This window comes from Danio rerio, chromosome 7, assembly GCF_049306965.1.
Source record: "Danio rerio strain Tuebingen ecotype United States chromosome 7, GRCz12tu, whole genome shotgun sequence".
Lineage (NCBI taxonomy): Eukaryota > Metazoa > Chordata > Actinopteri > Cypriniformes > Danionidae > Danio > Danio rerio.
In genome coordinates, this window is record NC_133182.1 from 68152461 (window position 1) to 68172252 (window position 19792).

Below are 19792 nucleotides of genomic sequence, written 5' to 3' on the forward strand. Positions count from 1 at the left end.
GAGCACTCAGTTTAAGCGAGAGGGGTCTGGATACAGACATGGTGCAGTGCAATCTGAACTGCATCTAATGCATTTTAATGTGCTCATCTAACCCCACCCCAACCCCTCACAGTGATATCACCAGCTCAATTAAATGCATTGTCTCGCATTTCTTTTTTTTTTTCTTTTTTTTTGTATTTGACTTGATGTCAACCACTATTTAACCTTCAGTGGTTCCTCATTCTGATGTAGTAAAAAAATCCTTTTCATTTGCAGCTTTTTACATTGCATGTATGATGCAAAAATGCCACTGCCCAAAAGCACCTCACAGTAAACAATATAAATGCCACACGCATTTATATTGTGAAGGCACTCCAATAGCAGCAACCAGAAAGGAAGTGATTTCTCCAAGACCTTTCAAAACATTTTGTTTCAAACGGAGACAATTATGACTGTCCGATTGGGAACCCTCTTTGTGATTTTTAAGGTAGGATTCTATTTTCAGACTTATTCTGAACTTGTATTATATAAGCGACTTTTATAATAAATGTGTAAATGTATATTGGAATAAAAAGTGAACTTAAATAAAAAATAAATAAATAAATTCCTTGTAAAATTGTAAATGTTATTCCAAATATTTTTTTAAATTATTGTACAGAACAAAGAATGTTTATTTTTTCCCCAATTTCTGTTTAACTGAGTGCAGACTATTTCAACAAATTTCTAAACATAACAGTTTCAATAACTCATTTATAATAACTGATTTATTTTATCTTTGCCATAATGACACTAAATAGTATTTGACTAGATATTTTTCAGGACACTTTTATACAGTTTAAGTCACATTTAACGGCTTTACTAGGTTAATCAGGTTAACTAGGCTGGTTAGGGTAAGTAGGCAAATTATTGTATAATGATGGTTTGTTCTGTAGACAATCAAAAAAATATATATCTTAAAGGGGCTAATCGTTTTGTCCTTGAAATGGTTTTTAAAAAATTTACAACTGCTTTTATTCTAGCCGAAATAAAACAAAAAAGACTTTCTATAGAAGAAAAAAATATTATCAGACATACTGTGAAAATTCCCTTGCTCGGTTAAATATAATTTGGGAAATATTTTAAAAAGAAAAGAAAATTGAAAGGGGGTAATAATTCTGACTTCAAATGTGTGTGTGTGTGTGTGTGCGCGTGTGTGTGCGTGTTTGTGTGTGTAAATATATATATATAAATTTCATTCATTTTCTTGTCGGCCTAGTCCCTTTATTAATCCGGGGTCGCCACAGCGGATTGAACCGCCAACTTATCCAGCAATTTTTTTGCGCAGCAGATGCCTTTCCAGCCGCAACCCATCTCTGGGAGGGAAAAAAAAAAAAAAAATATATATATATATATATATATATATATATATATATATATATATATATATATATATATATATATAGTAGCGAGGCAGAGGGGAAAAAACACAGACACAGTTGGATAAGTTTACAGACAAGTCCCCGGAGGGTGCTTTATTTACAAAGTGAAGGTTGTGCAAACGGTGCTCTTCTTCGAGGTGAGGTGCTCTGGTAAGTAGGTGAAGGACAGTGAGTAGTCGGGTGTGGGATCGTCACGAGCTGGAGTCTGCTGTGGAGAGACAGAGAGACAAGCATTAGCGCAGGGAGTCATTAGTTAAATGAAGCTCGTCTTCCTCTGGCGTGGGCTTGGTTTATATGCCTCTCCGCTTGATGACGTCCAGCTGTGAGCGATCCTGTGTTGATGATGGTCCAGCTGGGTTGGATTAGCGACCAGGGCGACGTGGCATGTGTGTGCTCGTTACAATATATATATATATATATATATATATATAGTTTAGTTTAGTTTGTCTGGACTAAAACAAAAAGCATTTTAAAAGGTGTACTAATTAGACCCCCTATTTAATTATTCTTTTAGATTCTCTACAGAACAAACTACACTGTAAAAAAAAATCCCGTGAAATCCTGTAAAATTTATGGCGAAAAACTGGCAAAAAACAGGCTGTGGGTGCCTGAAATGTACCATTAAAAATGCAGTAGAATGGTTTTCAGTTTACGGTATAATTAAGAGAACTGTAAAAATCACAAGTTTACACATTTTATCGACTGTTGTTAAGGATGTGGCACTATCTGATCATTTCTGTATTTTCTTTGATATATTGATCACTCCAGCTATTAAAGACAAATCTGTCTCTGTCAGAAAGAGATGCATAAATGAGAACACCAGTGAGCAGTTTATGAAGGCCTTATCGCTAGCACCAAGTATATCTGCAGACTCTGTTGATTCTCTCCTTGATTTGTTTAACTTCAACTCTAAAGTTAAGATAGTCATAAAGGACATTGCTCCTGTTCAGTCAGGAAGATGACTAGCAAACAGAGTGCCCCATGGAGAAACTCAAGAGCTGTCAAAATGATGAAAAGACAATGCAGAAAAGCTGAGCGAATGTGGAGAAAGACGAAACTAGTAGTCCATTATAATATCTATAAAGACAGTCTTCATGCTTTTAATGTGGAACTCAACACTGCTAGGCAGTGTTTGTTTTCAAGCCTTATAAACAACAACGTAAATAATGCTCGTACACTCTTTGGAACGATAGAGACCCCCCCTCCCCCTCCCCAGTCGGATTCCCAGTGAGTTACTCTCTAAAAGCAAATGTAATGAGTTTGCTCATTTATTTACTGACAAGAACACTAATATCAGAAAGGCAATAAGCCCGTCCAATCAGCCAAGTTGTGTCGATGTCAGAAAAGCCAAACCACAACTTAAGAAATCAGACATTATGTCTGATTTCATGGCAATTAATGGTAAAATCTTATAAGAGATTGTGCAAATTATGAAAACATCAACCTGCAGTCTTGACACGCTCTCCACATCATTCTTCAAAACAGTGTTTACTTGTTTAGAAATGGATCTTCTAAAGGTGGTAAATGCTTCACTTCGCTCAGGAATTTTTCTAAACTTACTTAAAGCTGCAGTTATTAAACCCCTCTTGAAGAAGAGCAACCTGGATAACACACTATTGAGCAATTAAAGGCCAATCTCAAATCTCACTTTTATAGGCAAAATCATTGAAAAAGTTGTTTTTAACCAGGTTAACAAGTTTGTAAACTTAAAGGGGTGTTTATACAATTTTCAATCTGGTTTCAGAGCACATCACAGTACTGAGAGCGCTCTTATAAAGATAATCAATGATCTACGCCTAAATACAGATTCAGGTACACTAACAGTGCTGGTATTGCTCGATCTCAGTGCTGCATTTGATACTGTCTATCACATCATACTTCTGGATAGGCTGAAAAACTGCGTTGGGCTATCTGGGACGGTCCTCAAATGGTTCAGATCTTACCTTAAAGGGAGAGGTTTCTATGTCAGTATAGGTGACCATAGGTCGAGGTGGACACCCATGACATGTGGAGTCCCACAAGGCTCGATTCTGGCACCTCTCCTGTTTAACCTTCATATGCTCCCTCTAAGCCAAATAATGAGAAAGAACCAAATGTCCCACCACAGCTATGCTGATGACACTCAGATCTACTTAGCCGTACTGCCTAATGACAACAGCCTCATTGACACCCTCTGCCAATGCATTGATGAAATGAACAGTTGGATGTGCCAAAACTTTCTTCAGTTAAACAAAGAGAAAACTCAAGTGATTGCGTTTGGGAACAGAAATGAGGTTCTCAAGGTGAATGTGTACCTTGGCACTAAGGGTCAAACGACAAAAAATAAGGTCAAGAATCTTGGTGTGACTCTGGAGTCAGATCTGATTTTCAATAGTCATGTCAAAGCAGTCAGTAAATCAGCATACTATCATCTCAGAAACATTGCAAGAATAAGATGCTTTGTTTCCAATGAAAACAAAAGCCCCTTTCACACAGTGATACCGGTAAATATCCGGAAAATTTACGGAACGACTTTACCGGTATATTCAAAAAAGCGCTGTTCACACAGGCGAGGACGTTACGGAAATTTTCCGGAAAAGAGCATTCACACATCCATTCCAAAATACCGGTAAATTCTGACATCATTCACCACAAATGAGCTTTAACGGCTGCGCTTGTATTTGTAAACATTTGCCTAAATTACAAACTCTGTGGATGATCAATATTGTGAACAACTTTCGCAGGATCACTTTCGCATGTCGAGATGTTCATAATATTTGCGTGTGCAGGCGCTCACAGGCACACGCAAAGCTTGAAGGTAAACAAACAACGGCTTATCATAAGCATCTCATCGATGATTATTTACACAGTTGGCATAAAGAAGAACATATAAACGTGATCTGACTAACTTCTAGCAGCTAAATGTGTCTGGAAAAATATTCAAAGGTTTTTATTCTCACAAACCGCGCGGACGTAAATGCGTCTGACTGTTGTAATTGGCTAAAGCAGACGTCTCACGTCAGCACGTTCTAGACGTGCACGCGCTTATTACGGTAATCTTCCTTTTGCGTTCACACAGCGCAGTATTCCGGCAAATTGCCGGTAATGTTACAACTTCTCTTTCCGGAAAATAGCCAGAACGAATTTACCGGTATTTTCAAAAAGGACCTGTTCACACATACAACCTTTCCGGAAAATTGCCGGCAATTTTCCGGAAAGGTCTGTATGTGTGAAAGGGGCTAAAGAGAAAATTGTCCATGCTTTTATCAGCAGTAGGGTGGATTACTGTAACAGCCTCCTCACTAGCCTTCCCAAAAAGACAGTCAGACAGCTCATCCAGAACGCTGCAGCCAGGATTCTGACTAGAACCAGGAAATCAGAGCACATCACGCCTGTCCTCCAGAAATGATCAGATGTGCTCAAACATTAGACACATTTAAATCAAGACTGAAAACGCATCTGTATAGCTGTGACTTTACTGAATGAGCACTGTGCTGCGTCTGACAGATCACACTATTATCTTTTTCTTTTCTTTTTCATTATCTTATAACATATTTTAACACATTTTTATCTGTTTTATCTATTTTTATTCTTATTTTTATAATTCTTATTATTTGTTTTTATTTTTATCATTTGTTTTCATTTTCTTACACTTGTCTCTTTTATTCTTGTTTATGTAAAGCACTTTGAAATGCATCTGTGTATGAAATGTGCTATATAAATAAACTTGCCTTGCCTTGCCTTAACTCATGGTGCATTAACTAATGCTAACAAGCATGGACTTGGATGATAATAATGCATTAGTAAATGTTCAATTATGATTAATAAATGCTGTACAAGTGTTGTTCATGATTAATTCAGGTTAGTAAATGCATTAACTAATGAACCTTATTGACTAAAGTGTTACCGATGTGTTTAAAGATGTTTAAGAAGTGTTTTATCTTGTTGTCGAATAGGCCCCACCACAACTGCAAACAACTGCTACAATCTCAAATAACAAAATGTGGCAAATGTAGCGAATAACATTACAAAACCAATGCTTATTATTTGAATTATTGTATGATTTAAAATACTTATTTAAATTAAATCATTAAAAAGCATGTAAAAATATGCTATACGAAAGTTTGGGAACTCCTTGCAGAATCTTGGAAAACAATCATATGAAATATGTAAGAAATGTATATGTATATTTTTCGCATGCAGTCACATGTAGTTTAGAAATCCATGTATTCAAATTGAGGACAATTAAATGGATATAAGTCTAATAATACTTTTTGTCATTATTTACTCACCCTTCACTTGTTCCAAACTTGTTTACCAAAAGAAGATATTTTGAAAAAGCTGGAAACCTGTAACCATTGATTTCCAAAGTATTTGTTTTTTCTACAGGTTTTGAGTTTTTTTTTTTTTTTTTTTTTTTTCAATATTTTCTTTTGCATTTAGCAGAATAAAGAAAGGCTGGAGGGACGATAAATAATGTGTAAAATAATTTATTTGGTCAACTATCTCTTTAAGACAACTCAAACTTTATTTCATTGTTAAAAAGGTTAAGAAGTTCCAGAAGGAAACAAAATGAATTAAAAGCTAGTTGTGAAAACGTTGTGCCTTTAAAGATAAATAAAAAAAATAAATAAATTGTACTAAATGTTTTCTCCAGAAAACAGGCAAGATGCAACATGTCTTCTGTTGCCTCAGAATAACAGTACTAAATGGGGTATATATCAACAACAACAAAGTATAAAAATTTGGACCTCTTCATCCTGTTAAAACGGTTTCAAAATCAATCAATCAATAAATCCATGAATAATTAATTTAATTAATAAGTAAAAAATTTGTTATTGTGAGGTCTGTATAGCGAAAGAAGGTCTGGAGATTGAGACACAGTCAGTAAACCACTAATTTTAATAGTTTAGCAATTCCTTTTACACAAGAATAGTTGCTCCAAATCCAAGTGTCTGTCTGCCTGTCAATCCAATGGACGAGTCTAGGCTTGGCACTTACTGGAAGAACAGAACTTCTCTGCTTGCACTGTGCCAAATGTAAAGTTGGAGGGGGATTTAGGTGCAGTTGTTTTTCAGGGGTTGGTCTTCCAGTGAAGGGAAACTTTAATCCCTCTGCATGCAATACATTTTTGACAGTTTTATACTCCTATGAGAACAGTTTGGGAATGCCCCCTTCATGTTCTAACCTGGCACCAGTACACAAAGCAAACTCTATAAAGACATGATGGGTGAGTTTAAAGTGGAAGAGCTTGAAAAAAATGACCAGAATAGATATTAATTTAAAAACAATGAACTATAAAAGCACTATGTCAGTGTAAATGTTATATAAAACAATCTAATTTGTTTCAATTTAGATATTGTCTTGTGGATTTGCAGAGGAGTCTCCATGTACACCTGGTTTTGAGTCAAAGCTGCTGGTTGTTAAAGTCCACAAAGATCACCTTCACAAAGGAGAGAGACTCGGGAGAGGTAAGCGGTGTACTTCTAATTATACTAAAGAAGCAGCTAAACATTGAGCGAGTAATCAATGCAGACAAACACAATTTTATACATGCAATGTATCTGCTTTTATAAATATTGAAATAAGTGATGTCACTTAATTGACTTAATTGAGTTGGCTGTTGATGTTCGCCATGAATAAGAATGTGTTGGCTCTTTCAGAGGTGATAGTATGAGCTGATTCTAAAACCCCTTCAAATGTGACTATTGCCAAATGACTCTTTAGAATCACTCATTCATTGACCAATGGCACTAACTTGGCCCTTGATGTGTCTGCAAAATAATGCACCTTCACTATATTTTCCTTCTTTAGAAAATCTGCTTAAACCTAGTGTCATTCCTCCACTGCATGTAATTGCTCTCTTAATAGACTGATTTCATGCAGCCGCCATTTTAAAAGTGAAAGCGAAGCTGCGAGGCACACAGGCGTCCGCGATGGCATATTGTTTGTGTACCTGGCTGTATATATTATCAGTGAAGTGAAAGTGGCACAAATTTATAACTTCACCACTTTCCGAGTGACTCGAAGATTCTTTCTGAATGGATAGTGAAAATAAAAAGGGATATGGGATCTCATTTTAAGCTAAGGGAAATAGCACTAAAGTTTTCTTTCCCAAACACGTTTTAGGTACCATCAAACTCAATTTAATGAACTGAATCTTTTACTACAATAGACTTGTCAGAATCCTGAATTTCAGTACTGAAATGTAAATAAATAAATAAATAAAAACGTCCATTTCCTGGTAACATTTAAGCACTGTTGAGCACATTCTTAAACATCGCTAATTTGCCATAGTGTTCACCAGTGCTCAACAGAAATGACTGTGATTGGCCGTAAAGGTCATCAGTTCACTGGACTTCACTGATGTTTACCGAGTGCAAACACAGACGAGTGATCCGCTAATGACTCGACTGATCTTTGCAGCTTTAAAACGCTCCAGTGCCCCTGTATCTGTGTTTGCACTCTGTGAAGAGTGGTGAACTGATGACCGTCACGGCCAATCACAGTCATTTCTGTTGAACACTGGTGAATACTATGGCAAATCAGTGTTCAAGAATGCACTTAAATATTAGCGGGAAGTTGACATTTTTAAAATGTCAGTACTGGGACTATTACAGACAACATGAGGGTGTGCTACAGAGGACTGCATTGTTTTATTGCTCACCGGGTTACATAACCTGAAGCCGGGATGCATGCTCACAATGTTTACCTGGTGCCATGAAGCCTAGGAGGACACTTAATTGTATTACTCTTAAAGAGATTGTTTAAATTAAACTGAACAGAATGATATTAATGTGATGTATAAACCACATCTGCACTTTGAAATACATTGCTGATCCTATACTTCTGGGATTCTTCTTACTGCAGCCTCGCTTTTGTTTTTTTTTTTCAATTGTGGCTACTTGAAATAATCATACTGCTTGTGCCCAGGGCTCAAGAATATACTGAGCTCAGGGCTCTCTCCCAGGAAAGCATGCCAAACATGCTTTATTGTCAATCATCAGCTAAGTGTGAACTCTTAAATGACAGATAAAAGAGTATATTAATATTAAGAGGACTTAATATTTAGTGGGCAAATGTAATGTTTACACTTTTTGTTTAATCTTTCAGTGATTAAAAAACAGTTGCAGATTAAAACACAGATGCAGTATATTGTTCAGGAAATTGTACCATTTCTTTTAACATATCTTCTAACATTAATTATTTTTCTTACCCCTATAACTATCTCTAAAACATTGACACTGAGAGTGATCAGATGCTGGACATTCACAATCTCAACTTGATGGATAAAGAATTGTGCTTGAACAGTATTCTGTTCCCTACTTAGGGAACCAGGTTCTCATGCACACCACAAAAATACTTTTCTTACTTAGATTTTTTTTTTTTGTCTTGTTTTTAGTCCAAATATTTTAAAAAATTCTTAAATCAAAAAGCATTTTAAAAATAGTGACATTTTTAAAAACAATATGCCAAGATTAGGTGAGTTTTAAAACAAGCAACATATTCTGCCAATAGGGTGCGTAAAATATGTTGAAATTAAAAACATTTTAATATTTTCTGAGGACAAGATAATATTTTACTTGTCTATAAAAAGCTTCTGAATTTGATATTTTTTATATATTTGAACTAGAAACAAGACAAAATATTTCAGTAATAAAAAGCATTTTTTCAGTACACAGCCAATATGCTTTGTTTTGCTTGTGAATTTCTTTTGTTGACAGTCGTATTTAGCACATGTGATGGAAGAACAGGAATAGATTTTCAGTCCACTGATCAGGAGATTGATCTGAACATGGATGGGACTCTGATGATGAGGAGGTCAGTGACTCTTCATGAAGGCCTCAAGGAGTTTTCAGTGTCTGCATGGGACTTCAGTGGCAAGAAGCACACAGTCTTTGTCAGAGTTGAGCGTGTCGATTATCATAAGGATCATGACGTGAATACATTAATGAATACTTCCTCTGTACAGGTATAGATATTACTTCCTAAAACTGCTTTGTATAACATGGTACAAATTGTACTATTTTTAGGCTAATTGTATGTGATCATGATGCTTTTTGTACAAACCAAAACAGAAAAATATCATCAATTACAATATATATATATATATATATATATATATATATATATATATATATATATATATATATATATATATATATATATATATGATAATTATTATATTTGTAATTGATGATATTTGTGCTGTTTTGGTTTCAACAAAATAAGAACATCATGATGTTATTAATATTTATTATGATATATAATAATATATTAAATAAAACTAATATTTTACTGAAGACAGCTGTTATGCCTATATTGTTTTTATTTTCGTAGACGAAATCTCTCTCTGATGATCTAATTTTGATATTCCCAAAGTCTTCATTGGGTTTAAATAGAGCAAAGAGATGCTGGATTTTACCTCCATTAACATTACATGAGAATGGCAAAGGTCCTTTCCCAATGAGGCTGTTCCAGGTCAGTGACAGTTAGGAACGAACTGTTGTAAATTGAGGTGAATGATAAGAAGGTTTTGTCTGAATTAGGCTGTTTTTCTGATGTCTTTCTGTATTTAGATAAAGTCAGATTCTGCTTCTGAAACTCCAATGGCATACAAGATCACTGGTGAAGGAGCAGATCAGGACCCTAAGGGAATTTTTCAAATAGACAGACTATCAGGATGGGTCAGTGTAACTCAGCAACTTGACAGAGAAAAAAAAGCTTCATACAAAGTAAGTTGATTCTTACTCTTTTCAGGTTTAAAAAATCTACAATTGCTGTATTACATTTTATATTGTTATGGAGATGCTTTGCATTTGTTTGCTAAAGATTTCTGTATGACCTGACTACCATGTTTTTGATGCACTGATGTAGGTCAAAATATAACACTGACAATTGACAACTATTTAAAAATAATACAATAAAACTATGTCTTTAGCTTGTAGCTCATGCCACTGGAGTGGATGCGAATATAGTGGAAAAGCCATTCGAATTTATTGTAACTGTGATGGATCAAAATGATAATAAGCCAGTGTTTACTCAAAACCCTTTCAATGCAAATGTTCCTGAAGCTTTGGAAAAGGGTAAGTGGATGGTGCAGTTTTAGGTGAAATTGCTTTCATTACTTTTCATTTGTTTTTCTCCCTTAAATGTATCTTCAGCTCAAATAATAGTTTAATTACTCTCTCACCAAAGGTGAAGTGTTTATGACGGTCACAGCCACTGATGCAGATGATAAAGAAAATACTGACAATGCTGATATCAGTTATGCCATTATCAGCCAAGATCCACCATCTCCAAAACCAAACATGTTTGCTATCAATCCTGTAAGTGGAGGGATTTCTATGCTGGAAACAGGCCTGGACAGAGAGGTGAGAAATGCTTTTTGATGAATCTCAACAGTTGTCAAGTTTATGCAAGCAACCTCATCAGTCATCTTCCTCTTTCAGCAATGGTCCAGTTATACTTTGGTTATTACGGCTACTGATATGAACGGAGAGGGTGGGTCAACCACTGGCACAGCAGTTATTACTGTTACAGACAGCAATAATAATGCACCTCTGTTTGAGCAAACCTTGGTAATACATATTCATAATCTTATACTATAAAATGCCCAAGTATTTATATATGTGTATAACTCACACACTGTGTATTTCTTTATTTTAGTACACTGTATCTGTCCCAGAGAATCAAGTTGGGGCTGAAGTGGCCAAACTTCCAGTTACTGATGGAGATGAACCTGAATCAACAGCTTGGTCAACCAAGTATCGAGTCATTGGTGGTGACAAGGGTGGGTTTTTCAATGTCAGCACTGGACCCAGCCGTCTTGAGGGCGTCATCACCACTGTAAAGGTATTGTGTGTTACTAGTGTCTGCCCAGGCAATTGGTTGTGATGGCATAATTTATTAAAAACCATTTTACTTTTCATTTTAGCCCCTGAACTATGAGAAGAACAAGCAGTACATTCTGTCTGTGATCGTTGTGAACGATGATAAATTTGTTGGTCCTTTGCCTACTTCAACTGCCACAGTCACTGTGAATGTAGAAGATGAGAACGAGCCGCCTGAGTTTAATCCAAAGGAGAAGTTTATTTCCAAACCTGAAGATTTACCTGTTGGTAGTGATTTGGTGAATTACACAGCCACTGATCCTGACACTGAAAAAAAGCAAAAGATAATGTAAGAAATATGTCTTCAATATTGAAAAAAAATTTAGAGATTTCTGAAACTTTGTGATGTACCTTTTGTGAATGTATTTCCCTGTGAGACTAACAGTTAGACACCCTTATACTGTAGGTACTAGTAATCATGTGGCAGGTGTCTAGCAAATAAGCATGAAGTACTAAATCGCTTTAAGTCTTTTATGCAGAATTCAAACTACAAAATACAAATTCATCCATTTAAACTTCAGGTGGATTCAAACCTTTATGCAAGATTCAGTGAAGCCAAATCCAAGTTGTTCTTGCTGAACATACTCAACCTGTATGTTTGGTTCCTTACAGTTATAGAATTGGCAATGATCCTTCTGGCTGGCTCAGTGTAACAGATGCTGGACAGATTCAAGTCAAGAAACCTATGGATCGAGAAAATCCCAGTGTCAAGGATGGCAAATACAAAGCTGTTATTTTGGCTTTGGATGATGGTATATTTTGTTTCTTTGTAATAGAAAAGTTGTTGATAGCAAAGCATTTCTCTAATATTTGAACAAATGTTGTTTGCAGCTGATACTCCAACAACTGGCACAGGAACACTGGTAATTGAGCTGCAGGATGTAAATGACAATGCTCCGGTTATTCACGAAAGGACCATAGAATTGTGCAATCAAGATTCAGGCCCAGTGCTTCTCTCTATAACGGACAATGATGGACCTCCTTTTGCTGGTCCCTTCACAGTTGAGCCCCAAGGTGATACTAGTAAAAACTGGTCTGTGTTTTTCAATGGTGAGTACTTGTTTTTGTTTTATTTATTTAATATACATTGTTCAACTGACTTTGAGTGTACATCTCTAACTATTACATTTGCCAATTTTAGAAACCGGTCATTATCTAAGTCTCAAGCCTCAATCTCAGTTGGAGCAGCGTGAATACAATTTAGTCCTGAGAGTTACTGATCGGGAGGGTCAATCTCAGGAGAGTGCCATTCAAGCAAGTGTGTGTGACTGCAAAGGAGAGGCATTCCAATGTACTAACAAACAAGTAGCAGGGGTTCCACTGTTAGGTTTTCTTGGCATTCTGGGAGGGATCTTGCTCTTTGTTCTGCTCATTTTAAAGTTGTACATCCTTCCTCGGTACTTGCTCTTCTTCTCCTCATGTTCCTGCAGAGGAAAAACAACACCCCTCCTTTCAGTAGATGATGTAAGAGTCAACATCTGCTATGATGATGAGGAATGCGGTGGAGAAGGTGATCAGAATTGATCAGAAATGAATGTCATTGTTTATTACTTTGCTCTTAAGAGGCTCTTAATTTTAACTGCTGATAAGTGTGACGTCACGCAAAGCGGCTTCCGGGTCCAAGCGCTCTGTCCATTCAACTGTATGGGGAGACTCATGAAAGGGTAATTATAAACGTTTACAAAGCGATTTAATACTTTCGAAAATCACGATTGCAATATATATGTCCATGCCTAAAATCCGATGGCCAGAAAGTGGTTCATTTTTTTTATAAATTGTTAAATTTTTCGTATTTGTGATGCAGCAAGCCCAGAGATTGTTGTGCACACTATGATTTTATATAAAATTAACTTTATTGTGTGATATGAGTTAAAAGGGATAAACAATCATGTTTGATCATAAACAAATAGTTTCTCAAGTCAAATGAGTAGCGGCTTGGACCCGGAAACAGTATTACATACGTCACCAACACGTCATCACTTAACAAGTGGATTAACTGATATGCCGGGGGGTTTGTTATTTAAATGTGGATTACTCGGTTAGCTGGGATTTTTGATTTGACACGATACTGATTTTTTTTTTTTTCATCCTGGTGTTGCAACAATCAGAATGCTCAATCTGCTCTGCATAGGATCAGAGTCTCAAAGAGAGAGTTGCGACAACTTACTCAATGAGATACGTCCGACAGATCGCACTTTTATCTTTCTTTTTGTTTTCATTCTTTTATAACCTGTTTTAACACATTTTAATCATTTTTATTTCTTGTTTATTTTATTCTTTGCACTTTGAACTTCCATTGTGTATGATGTGCTATATATTTATATATATAAACTTGCCTTGCCTCTATGTTAGTACATAAAGTGTACAGATTAGTGCCTATAAAGAACAAAAGATAGTCTCAAACTTTTTTAAAGCATGCTATTTGTGAAAAAAGTGTGAAAATTGTGTCATATTTTATTTCAATGTGACTAAATGATCCATATCCTTTTCTTCACTTAAAAACAGAGGCATAATCTCAGTTAAGTGAGCCCTGTGATCAAAACATTCTATAAATATACAAGACCAGTCCAGTCCTTATTGAAATATTGAGTTCATATAAAGAGAGTATCCACATATTTCAGTATAACACATTATATCATCAGATTTGTCTGAAGGATTTTGTATGAACATCATTTTGACCGTGAACATTACTGGTATGGGCGATGCAGTGGCGCAGTAGGTAGTGCTGTCGCCTCACAGCAAGAAGGTCACTGGTTCGAGCTTTGGCTGGGTCAGATGGCGTTTCTTTGTGGAGTCTGCATGTTCTCCATGCGTTCGCGTGGGTTTCCTCCGGGTGTTCCAGGTTCCCCCACAGTCAAAAGACCAGGGGCCTCATGTACGAAGACTTGCGTGGAAATCTTACTAAAACATTGCGTACGCACAAAGCTGTAAATGTGCGTACGCAGAAAAAAATTCAGATGTATGAAACACTGCGTACGCCGAATCTCACGCATATTCTTTTGTACATCCGAATGAACATGCACGAGCGCAAAACCCCTCCCTGCCTCCTCCCCCGTATGAATATGCTAATGACTATGCTAATGGCAAAACCCAACGAAAAAGCAAAGGCAAAAGCAAGCAAGAAGAGAAACTTTGAACAGAATGTGAATTGGTGGTGCTCCTTTCGGAGGTAGACAGGAGAAAAGCGGTGTTATTTGCAAGTTTGTTCTCCGGAATTAACAACAAAAGAAAAAAAATAGAGTGGGAGAGTTTAGCTGATGCGGTTAACACAGTTGGGTCTGAACATCGCACTGAGTGCATTAAAAAAGAAATAGTGTGGTTTATATCTGTATAAACTTGTGGACTTGAAACGCAGATAGGATATGAGCACAATGACGGGGTTCGAGTCTGGTGAAGAATGGTTCCAGAAGGCAGGTAAGACAAAAACAGAAGCCAAATAATTCAGCCAATCAAACAGTCAGTCGACATACAGCATGATAAATAGAACATAATAGATAGCCATAGATATAAAGATAATAAAATTTGGTATCACATTCCTTGATAAGCTGGTTTGAAATCAAACTGCTGCATTTTAGACTAACTGTAGTTTGTTTGTTGAAAACTGTCTGAAGGCAAGATTAATGTATAAACTACTGTAGTTACTTTAACATTTTTTACATTGACAAAATTTCTGTGGTGGGGAAAAAGGCAGTGTTTGTTACAAATGAAACCATTTGATCAGTGTGTTTTAGGAGTGAGGATATTGAATGTTGCTAGTAAAGGATGGGAAACTGCTGTAGAGCAACAAATTGTATTTACATTTGTGTGTGTAAAATTTATAATTAGATGAATGTACAGGAATTTTACAAACAGACATTTTTGTAAATCCATATGTTTTCTTTTGTATTAGCATCATAGTGGCAGTGTGTCAAGGTTTTTCTCAGATTGTTCACACAGTACTTACTGTCTGTATTTTTGTTTTTTGTTTTTTTAATATTTGAGTAGTTTGTGTGCTGTAAAGGCTGTATAATTAATATTACCAACAACAGAGAACAAACTATTTAGACTGAGTGCGAATGTCGGAGTGTTTGAGTGTTTCCCGTTACTGGGTTGCGGCTGGAAGGGCATCCGCTGTGTAAAACATATGCTGGATAAATTGGCGGTTCATTTCACTGTAGTGACCCCATGATAAATATGGAGACTCTAGTTCATTTTGAATTACTGTGTGGAGGTATAGCACAGTATATCAAATAGATGCACAGTTTGAAACCATATTATTCTGAGTCCGAATCAAAATTAATATCTTAGTTCAAAAGTCTGAAGTTGATTCCACTAAAAGCCTTTTTCAAATAATCTGTAGCAGTGCTAATAACTAAACAAATGTTTTGACCCCACCCCCCCCCCCCCCCCATTTAAAACAGGCTATAAAGCAGATATGATGATAATACATTTTATACAGAACTAGTTCTTGTGATTAAAAAACAAAACTATTGTTTCATCCAATGTTTACTGGAGGAAAATTAGGAGAAAAATAAAAAAGACCTAGAATCTTGGTTACAGAGGCATCAAGAGTAATACTGACATCTAGTGACCAAGCCCTTTGGCCGCTCGCACTGTTATCCCTTGCCTGGTCCTTAGCCCTCCTCTGGAAAACTTCACCCAAACCTGGTGTTTGGAGGTTATTATAACACTATTATGAAACTGTGTCTTCCCCCCATGTGTGTTTGTTAAATTATGTTCACTCTGTTATGTGTTGCCATAAAACATTTTTAACAGCTTTTTTTCATGCTGACAGAACAGAATGTTGGCTTCCTCTTTCAGGAGAGAAGTTACAAGACTATCAGCCGCAAACTTTGTTCCTGTTTGTCATGGCACCTGTACCAGAAACCAACTGGTCTGATCTATATTTTGAACACTCAGTGTAAAGGCTGCTGAGTTTTTATTTTTTTTATTTCAGTCTTTAATTCCTTTTTCTAACCACCTGTTTTTAACCATCAGCGGTTCCGCATTATTTCCTTAAAGTCATCTAAAGAAATCTTGCTGAATTTATATTTGAAAGAATGTGAAGTAGACTGCAGTAGTCTTTAGAAGAGCTGCAGCCTTGGATGTTGCGTTTATGTAAATCCCACAGCCCTCAGGCAACCCACTTTATAGATTACAAATATCTCCAGTAAAGGCATTTTAAACAGCTCGCACGATAGCATTGGAGTCTAAACAACCAGTTAGGTGATATCTCAAAGACCTTTCAAGACAGAGACAATGGTGACTGTGCGATTGGGAACCATTTTTTTGTTTTATAAGGTAAGGTCTTTTGAAAACTTGATCTGAACTTCTAATTTACCATGCAAGTAACTTTAAAAAAAAAAAGTTATTGTAAAAATATACAGTTAAAGTCAGAATCATTAGCCCCCCTGTTTATTTTTCCCTAATTTCCCTAAAATTATTGTTTAATAACTCATTTCTAAAAACTGATTTCTTTTATCTTTGCCATGATGACAGTAAATAATATTTGACTAGATATTTTTCAAGACACTTCTTTTCAGCTTAAAGTGACATTTAAAGGCTAAACTAATTAGGTTAACTGGGCAGGTTAGGGTAATTAGGCAAGTTATTGTATAACAATGGTTTGTTCTGTAGACTATCGAAAAAATATAGCTGAAAGAGGCTAATATTTTTGTCCTTAAAATGGTTTTTAAAAATTTAAAAACTGCTTTTATTCTAGCCAAAATAAAACAAATAAGACTTTCTCCAGAAGAAAAAAATATTATCAGACATACGGTGAAAATGTTCTTGTCTGTTATACATCTTTTGGGAAGTATAAAAAAAAGATGTAAAGGGGGGCTAATAATTCTGACTTCAACTGCATTTTGAAAAAAAAAAAAGAAGAAGAAAAAAACATAAAATACAACTAAAGACAAACTAATGTGCCCTCATGTGAAATTGGAATTGTTTTTTTTAAATATTTACTTAAATTAAATTATTCACTTGTTTTTTATTTTTACTTTTAGCTTCACTAGAGTTTACATTTTTAAAAGCTACCAAGGTCAATATCTTTAATCTCTTTATTAAATATATATATATATATATATATATATATATATATATATATATATATATATATATATATATATATATATATATATATATATATATATATTAAGATAAAATAACAATTAACATAAAACGTGTACTCAATCTCTGTTAGACATCACTGAGGAAATATTTGATGCCGTTGAAGTCAATTATTAGCCCTCAAGTTCGCAAACAATTTTTAACATTTACATTTACATTTAGTCATTTAGCAGACGCTTTTATCCAAAGCGGCTTACAAATGAGGACAAGGATGTTATTTACACAACTATAAGAGCAACAATGAATAAATGCTGTAGGCAAGTTTCAGGTTTTTATTTATTTATTTATTTATTTATTTATTTATTGTCGTACAGTTAACAGTGGAGCCAGAGAGGAAATTGCAGATTAGGAAGGACAGTGGAGACTAAATAGTTGAATTTTTAGTCGTAGACAGCGAGTGACTCTGCCGTTCTAATGCAGCTAGAGAGTTCATTCCACCAACTGGGCAGATTGAATGCGAGAGCTCGGAAAAGTGATTACTTCCCTCTTTGGGATGGAACCACGAGGCGACGTTCATTCACAGAACGCAAGATTCTGAAGGGCACGTAAATCTGCAGAAGTGAGAGCAGATAAGAAGGAGCAAAGCCAGAAGTCGCTTTGTAAGCAAACATCGGAGCTTTGAATTTGATGCGAGCAGCAACTGGCAGCCAGTGCAGACGGATGAGTAGCAAAGTGACATGTGCTCTTTTAGATTCATTAAAGACAACTCGTGCTGCTGCGTTCTGAAGCATCTGAAGAGGTTTGATAAAGTTAGTTGGAAACTTGGCTAGTAGAGAGTTTTAATAGTCCAGTCTGGAGAGAACAAGAGCTTAAACAAGGAGTTGAGCTGCATGTTCAGATAGGAAGATTCTATAACACAAGTATTTCCTATAATATTTTCTCTTCTAAAGAAAGTTTTACTTGTTTTATTTTAGATAGAATACAAGTTTTTATTTATTTTTTTAAATCATTTTAAGTTAAATTTTATTAGCTCTCTTAAACAATTTGTTCTTTGATTGTTTATAGGATAATCCATCATTATACAATTATTAGCCTAATTAACTTAGTTAAGCCTTTAGATTGCATTTTAACTGAATATTTTCAAAAAATATCTAATGAAATATTATTTGCTGTCATCATGGCAAAGATAAAATAAATAAGTTATTAGAAATGAGTTATTAAAACGATTATGTTTAGAAATGTGTCAAAAAATATCTTTCTGTTAAACAGAAATTGGAGAAAAGAACATACAAGGGGGCTACTGAATCAGGGGGACTAATAATTCTGACTATATAGATATACTGTACATCATGTCTCAAACAAACAAAACAAAAAGCAACAAGCTATAATATATCATGCAAATTTAAGACTTCATTCCCCCAAATGGCTGCCGAATTTACAATTGACAATGTTGACAAACTTAAAACGCGTCTGATCAAAACATGTGCATCGACCAGTCTGTGATTGATGCTGCTATTCATCAATGGCATCGACGTCTCAACGCGTGTGTATGTGTGCTGGCGGGGGACATTTTTAGCATTTAACTTTGTACTCGAGTAAATACTCGATCCAAAAAAGTAAAAAAAAGAAAAATAGTATATGCATTGATATTTTGTCCATCCATTTTGTTCTTCATTATTGTCAAGTTTCAGGAGGTTTAATTAAAATCTTATAAAAGACATTCACTTTAGCATATAAGATGATCCGATTTAAATTTAAGTTTTTATTTACAATTAAACACTGGTGAAATGCCATTCCGATATACTCTATATTTTTAATTGCTCATTCTGTGTATTTCTGTAATTGTTGAAATAGCTTCCAGCACACTAAAGCTTGATTTTTAAATATTAAACCAAATGACCACAATTCAGTTGAGGTATCTGAAGCGACAACACATTTTAACAACAAACGTTAAAACAGTGTTTTAAGAACCATAGTGTTTAATTTTGTAGAAACATTGATTTTACCTGTTTGACTGTGCAATTTCCCAATGCGTTTTGACAAAGATATGTAAAAAAACAACAACATACTAGAATACATTAATGTTCCACCTTTATCACTTTAAGACTTTTCACTTTTTCAAGATACATTTCACTTTAAGAGTTGGTTTACCTTAAAAATAATTGTAATTAATTACTCACCAGGCCCACATTGACTAATCGGGAGGACCGGGAGAATTCCCGGTCGGCGGGTCTTTTTTTTGGTGTCCCTAGCTGCCTGCACTCACGGCACTCTCACTTTTTATAAATCTTTTTTTAATTATTATTGTTATTTTATTTATTTTACCATAGCCTCACTCTTTATTCATTATTTTACCGCAGCTTTACTTGTTTTATTTATTTTCTTGCTGCCCCATGAGCAGAATGCAGCCTGCAGGTTAATGATGACATAATTATCACTTGACTCCTCCAACTGCGGCACCTTGCTTAACAG

At 35.4% G+C, this 19792-nt stretch overlaps 2 protein-coding genes across 3 annotated transcripts in view; both read left to right on the forward strand.

Moving 5' to 3' along the window:
• cdh28 (cadherin 28) lies at window positions 1-16106 on the forward strand. The gene is made up of 13 exons (XM_017357097.4): window positions 1-466; window positions 6733-6847; window positions 9101-9348; window positions 9717-9857; window positions 9956-10111; window positions 10318-10462; window positions 10575-10750; window positions 10829-10957; window positions 11046-11231; window positions 11314-11558; window positions 11882-12021; window positions 12101-12319; window positions 12411-16106. The coding sequence occupies exons 1-13, from the start codon at window positions 428-430 to the stop codon at window positions 12791-12793; spliced, it is 2322 nt and encodes a 773-aa protein (XP_017212586.1). The 5' UTR covers window positions 1-427; the 3' UTR covers window positions 12794-16106.
• cdh30 (cadherin 30) overlaps window positions 16088-19792 on the forward strand; it is an 18986-nt gene continuing 15281 nt past the window's right edge. Inside the window, exon 1 of one of the 2 annotated variants that reach the window (XM_073907454.1) lies at window positions 16088-16549. In XM_073907454.1, coding sequence (XP_073763555.1) covers window positions 16508-16549 — 42 coding nt within the window. In that variant the 5' untranslated portion in view covers window positions 16088-16507. The remainder of the gene's footprint in view (window positions 16550-19792) is intronic. The other variant, XM_073907455.1, reaches the window with a different exon arrangement.

Excerpts from the sequence above, each read along its gene's own strand:
- cdh28 (XM_017357097.4), top strand. The coding sequence starts at position 428 with ATGACTGTCCGATTGGGAACCCTCTTTGTGATTTTTAAG. Across the intron at positions 9,858-9,955 it reads TCCCAATGAGGCTGTTCCAG|ATAAAGTCAGATTCTGCTTC; the intron begins GTCAGTGACAGT and ends TTCTGTATTTAG. Across the intron at positions 11,559-11,881 it reads GAAAAAAAGCAAAAGATAAT|TTATAGAATTGGCAATGATC; the intron begins GTAAGAAATATG and ends GGTTCCTTACAG.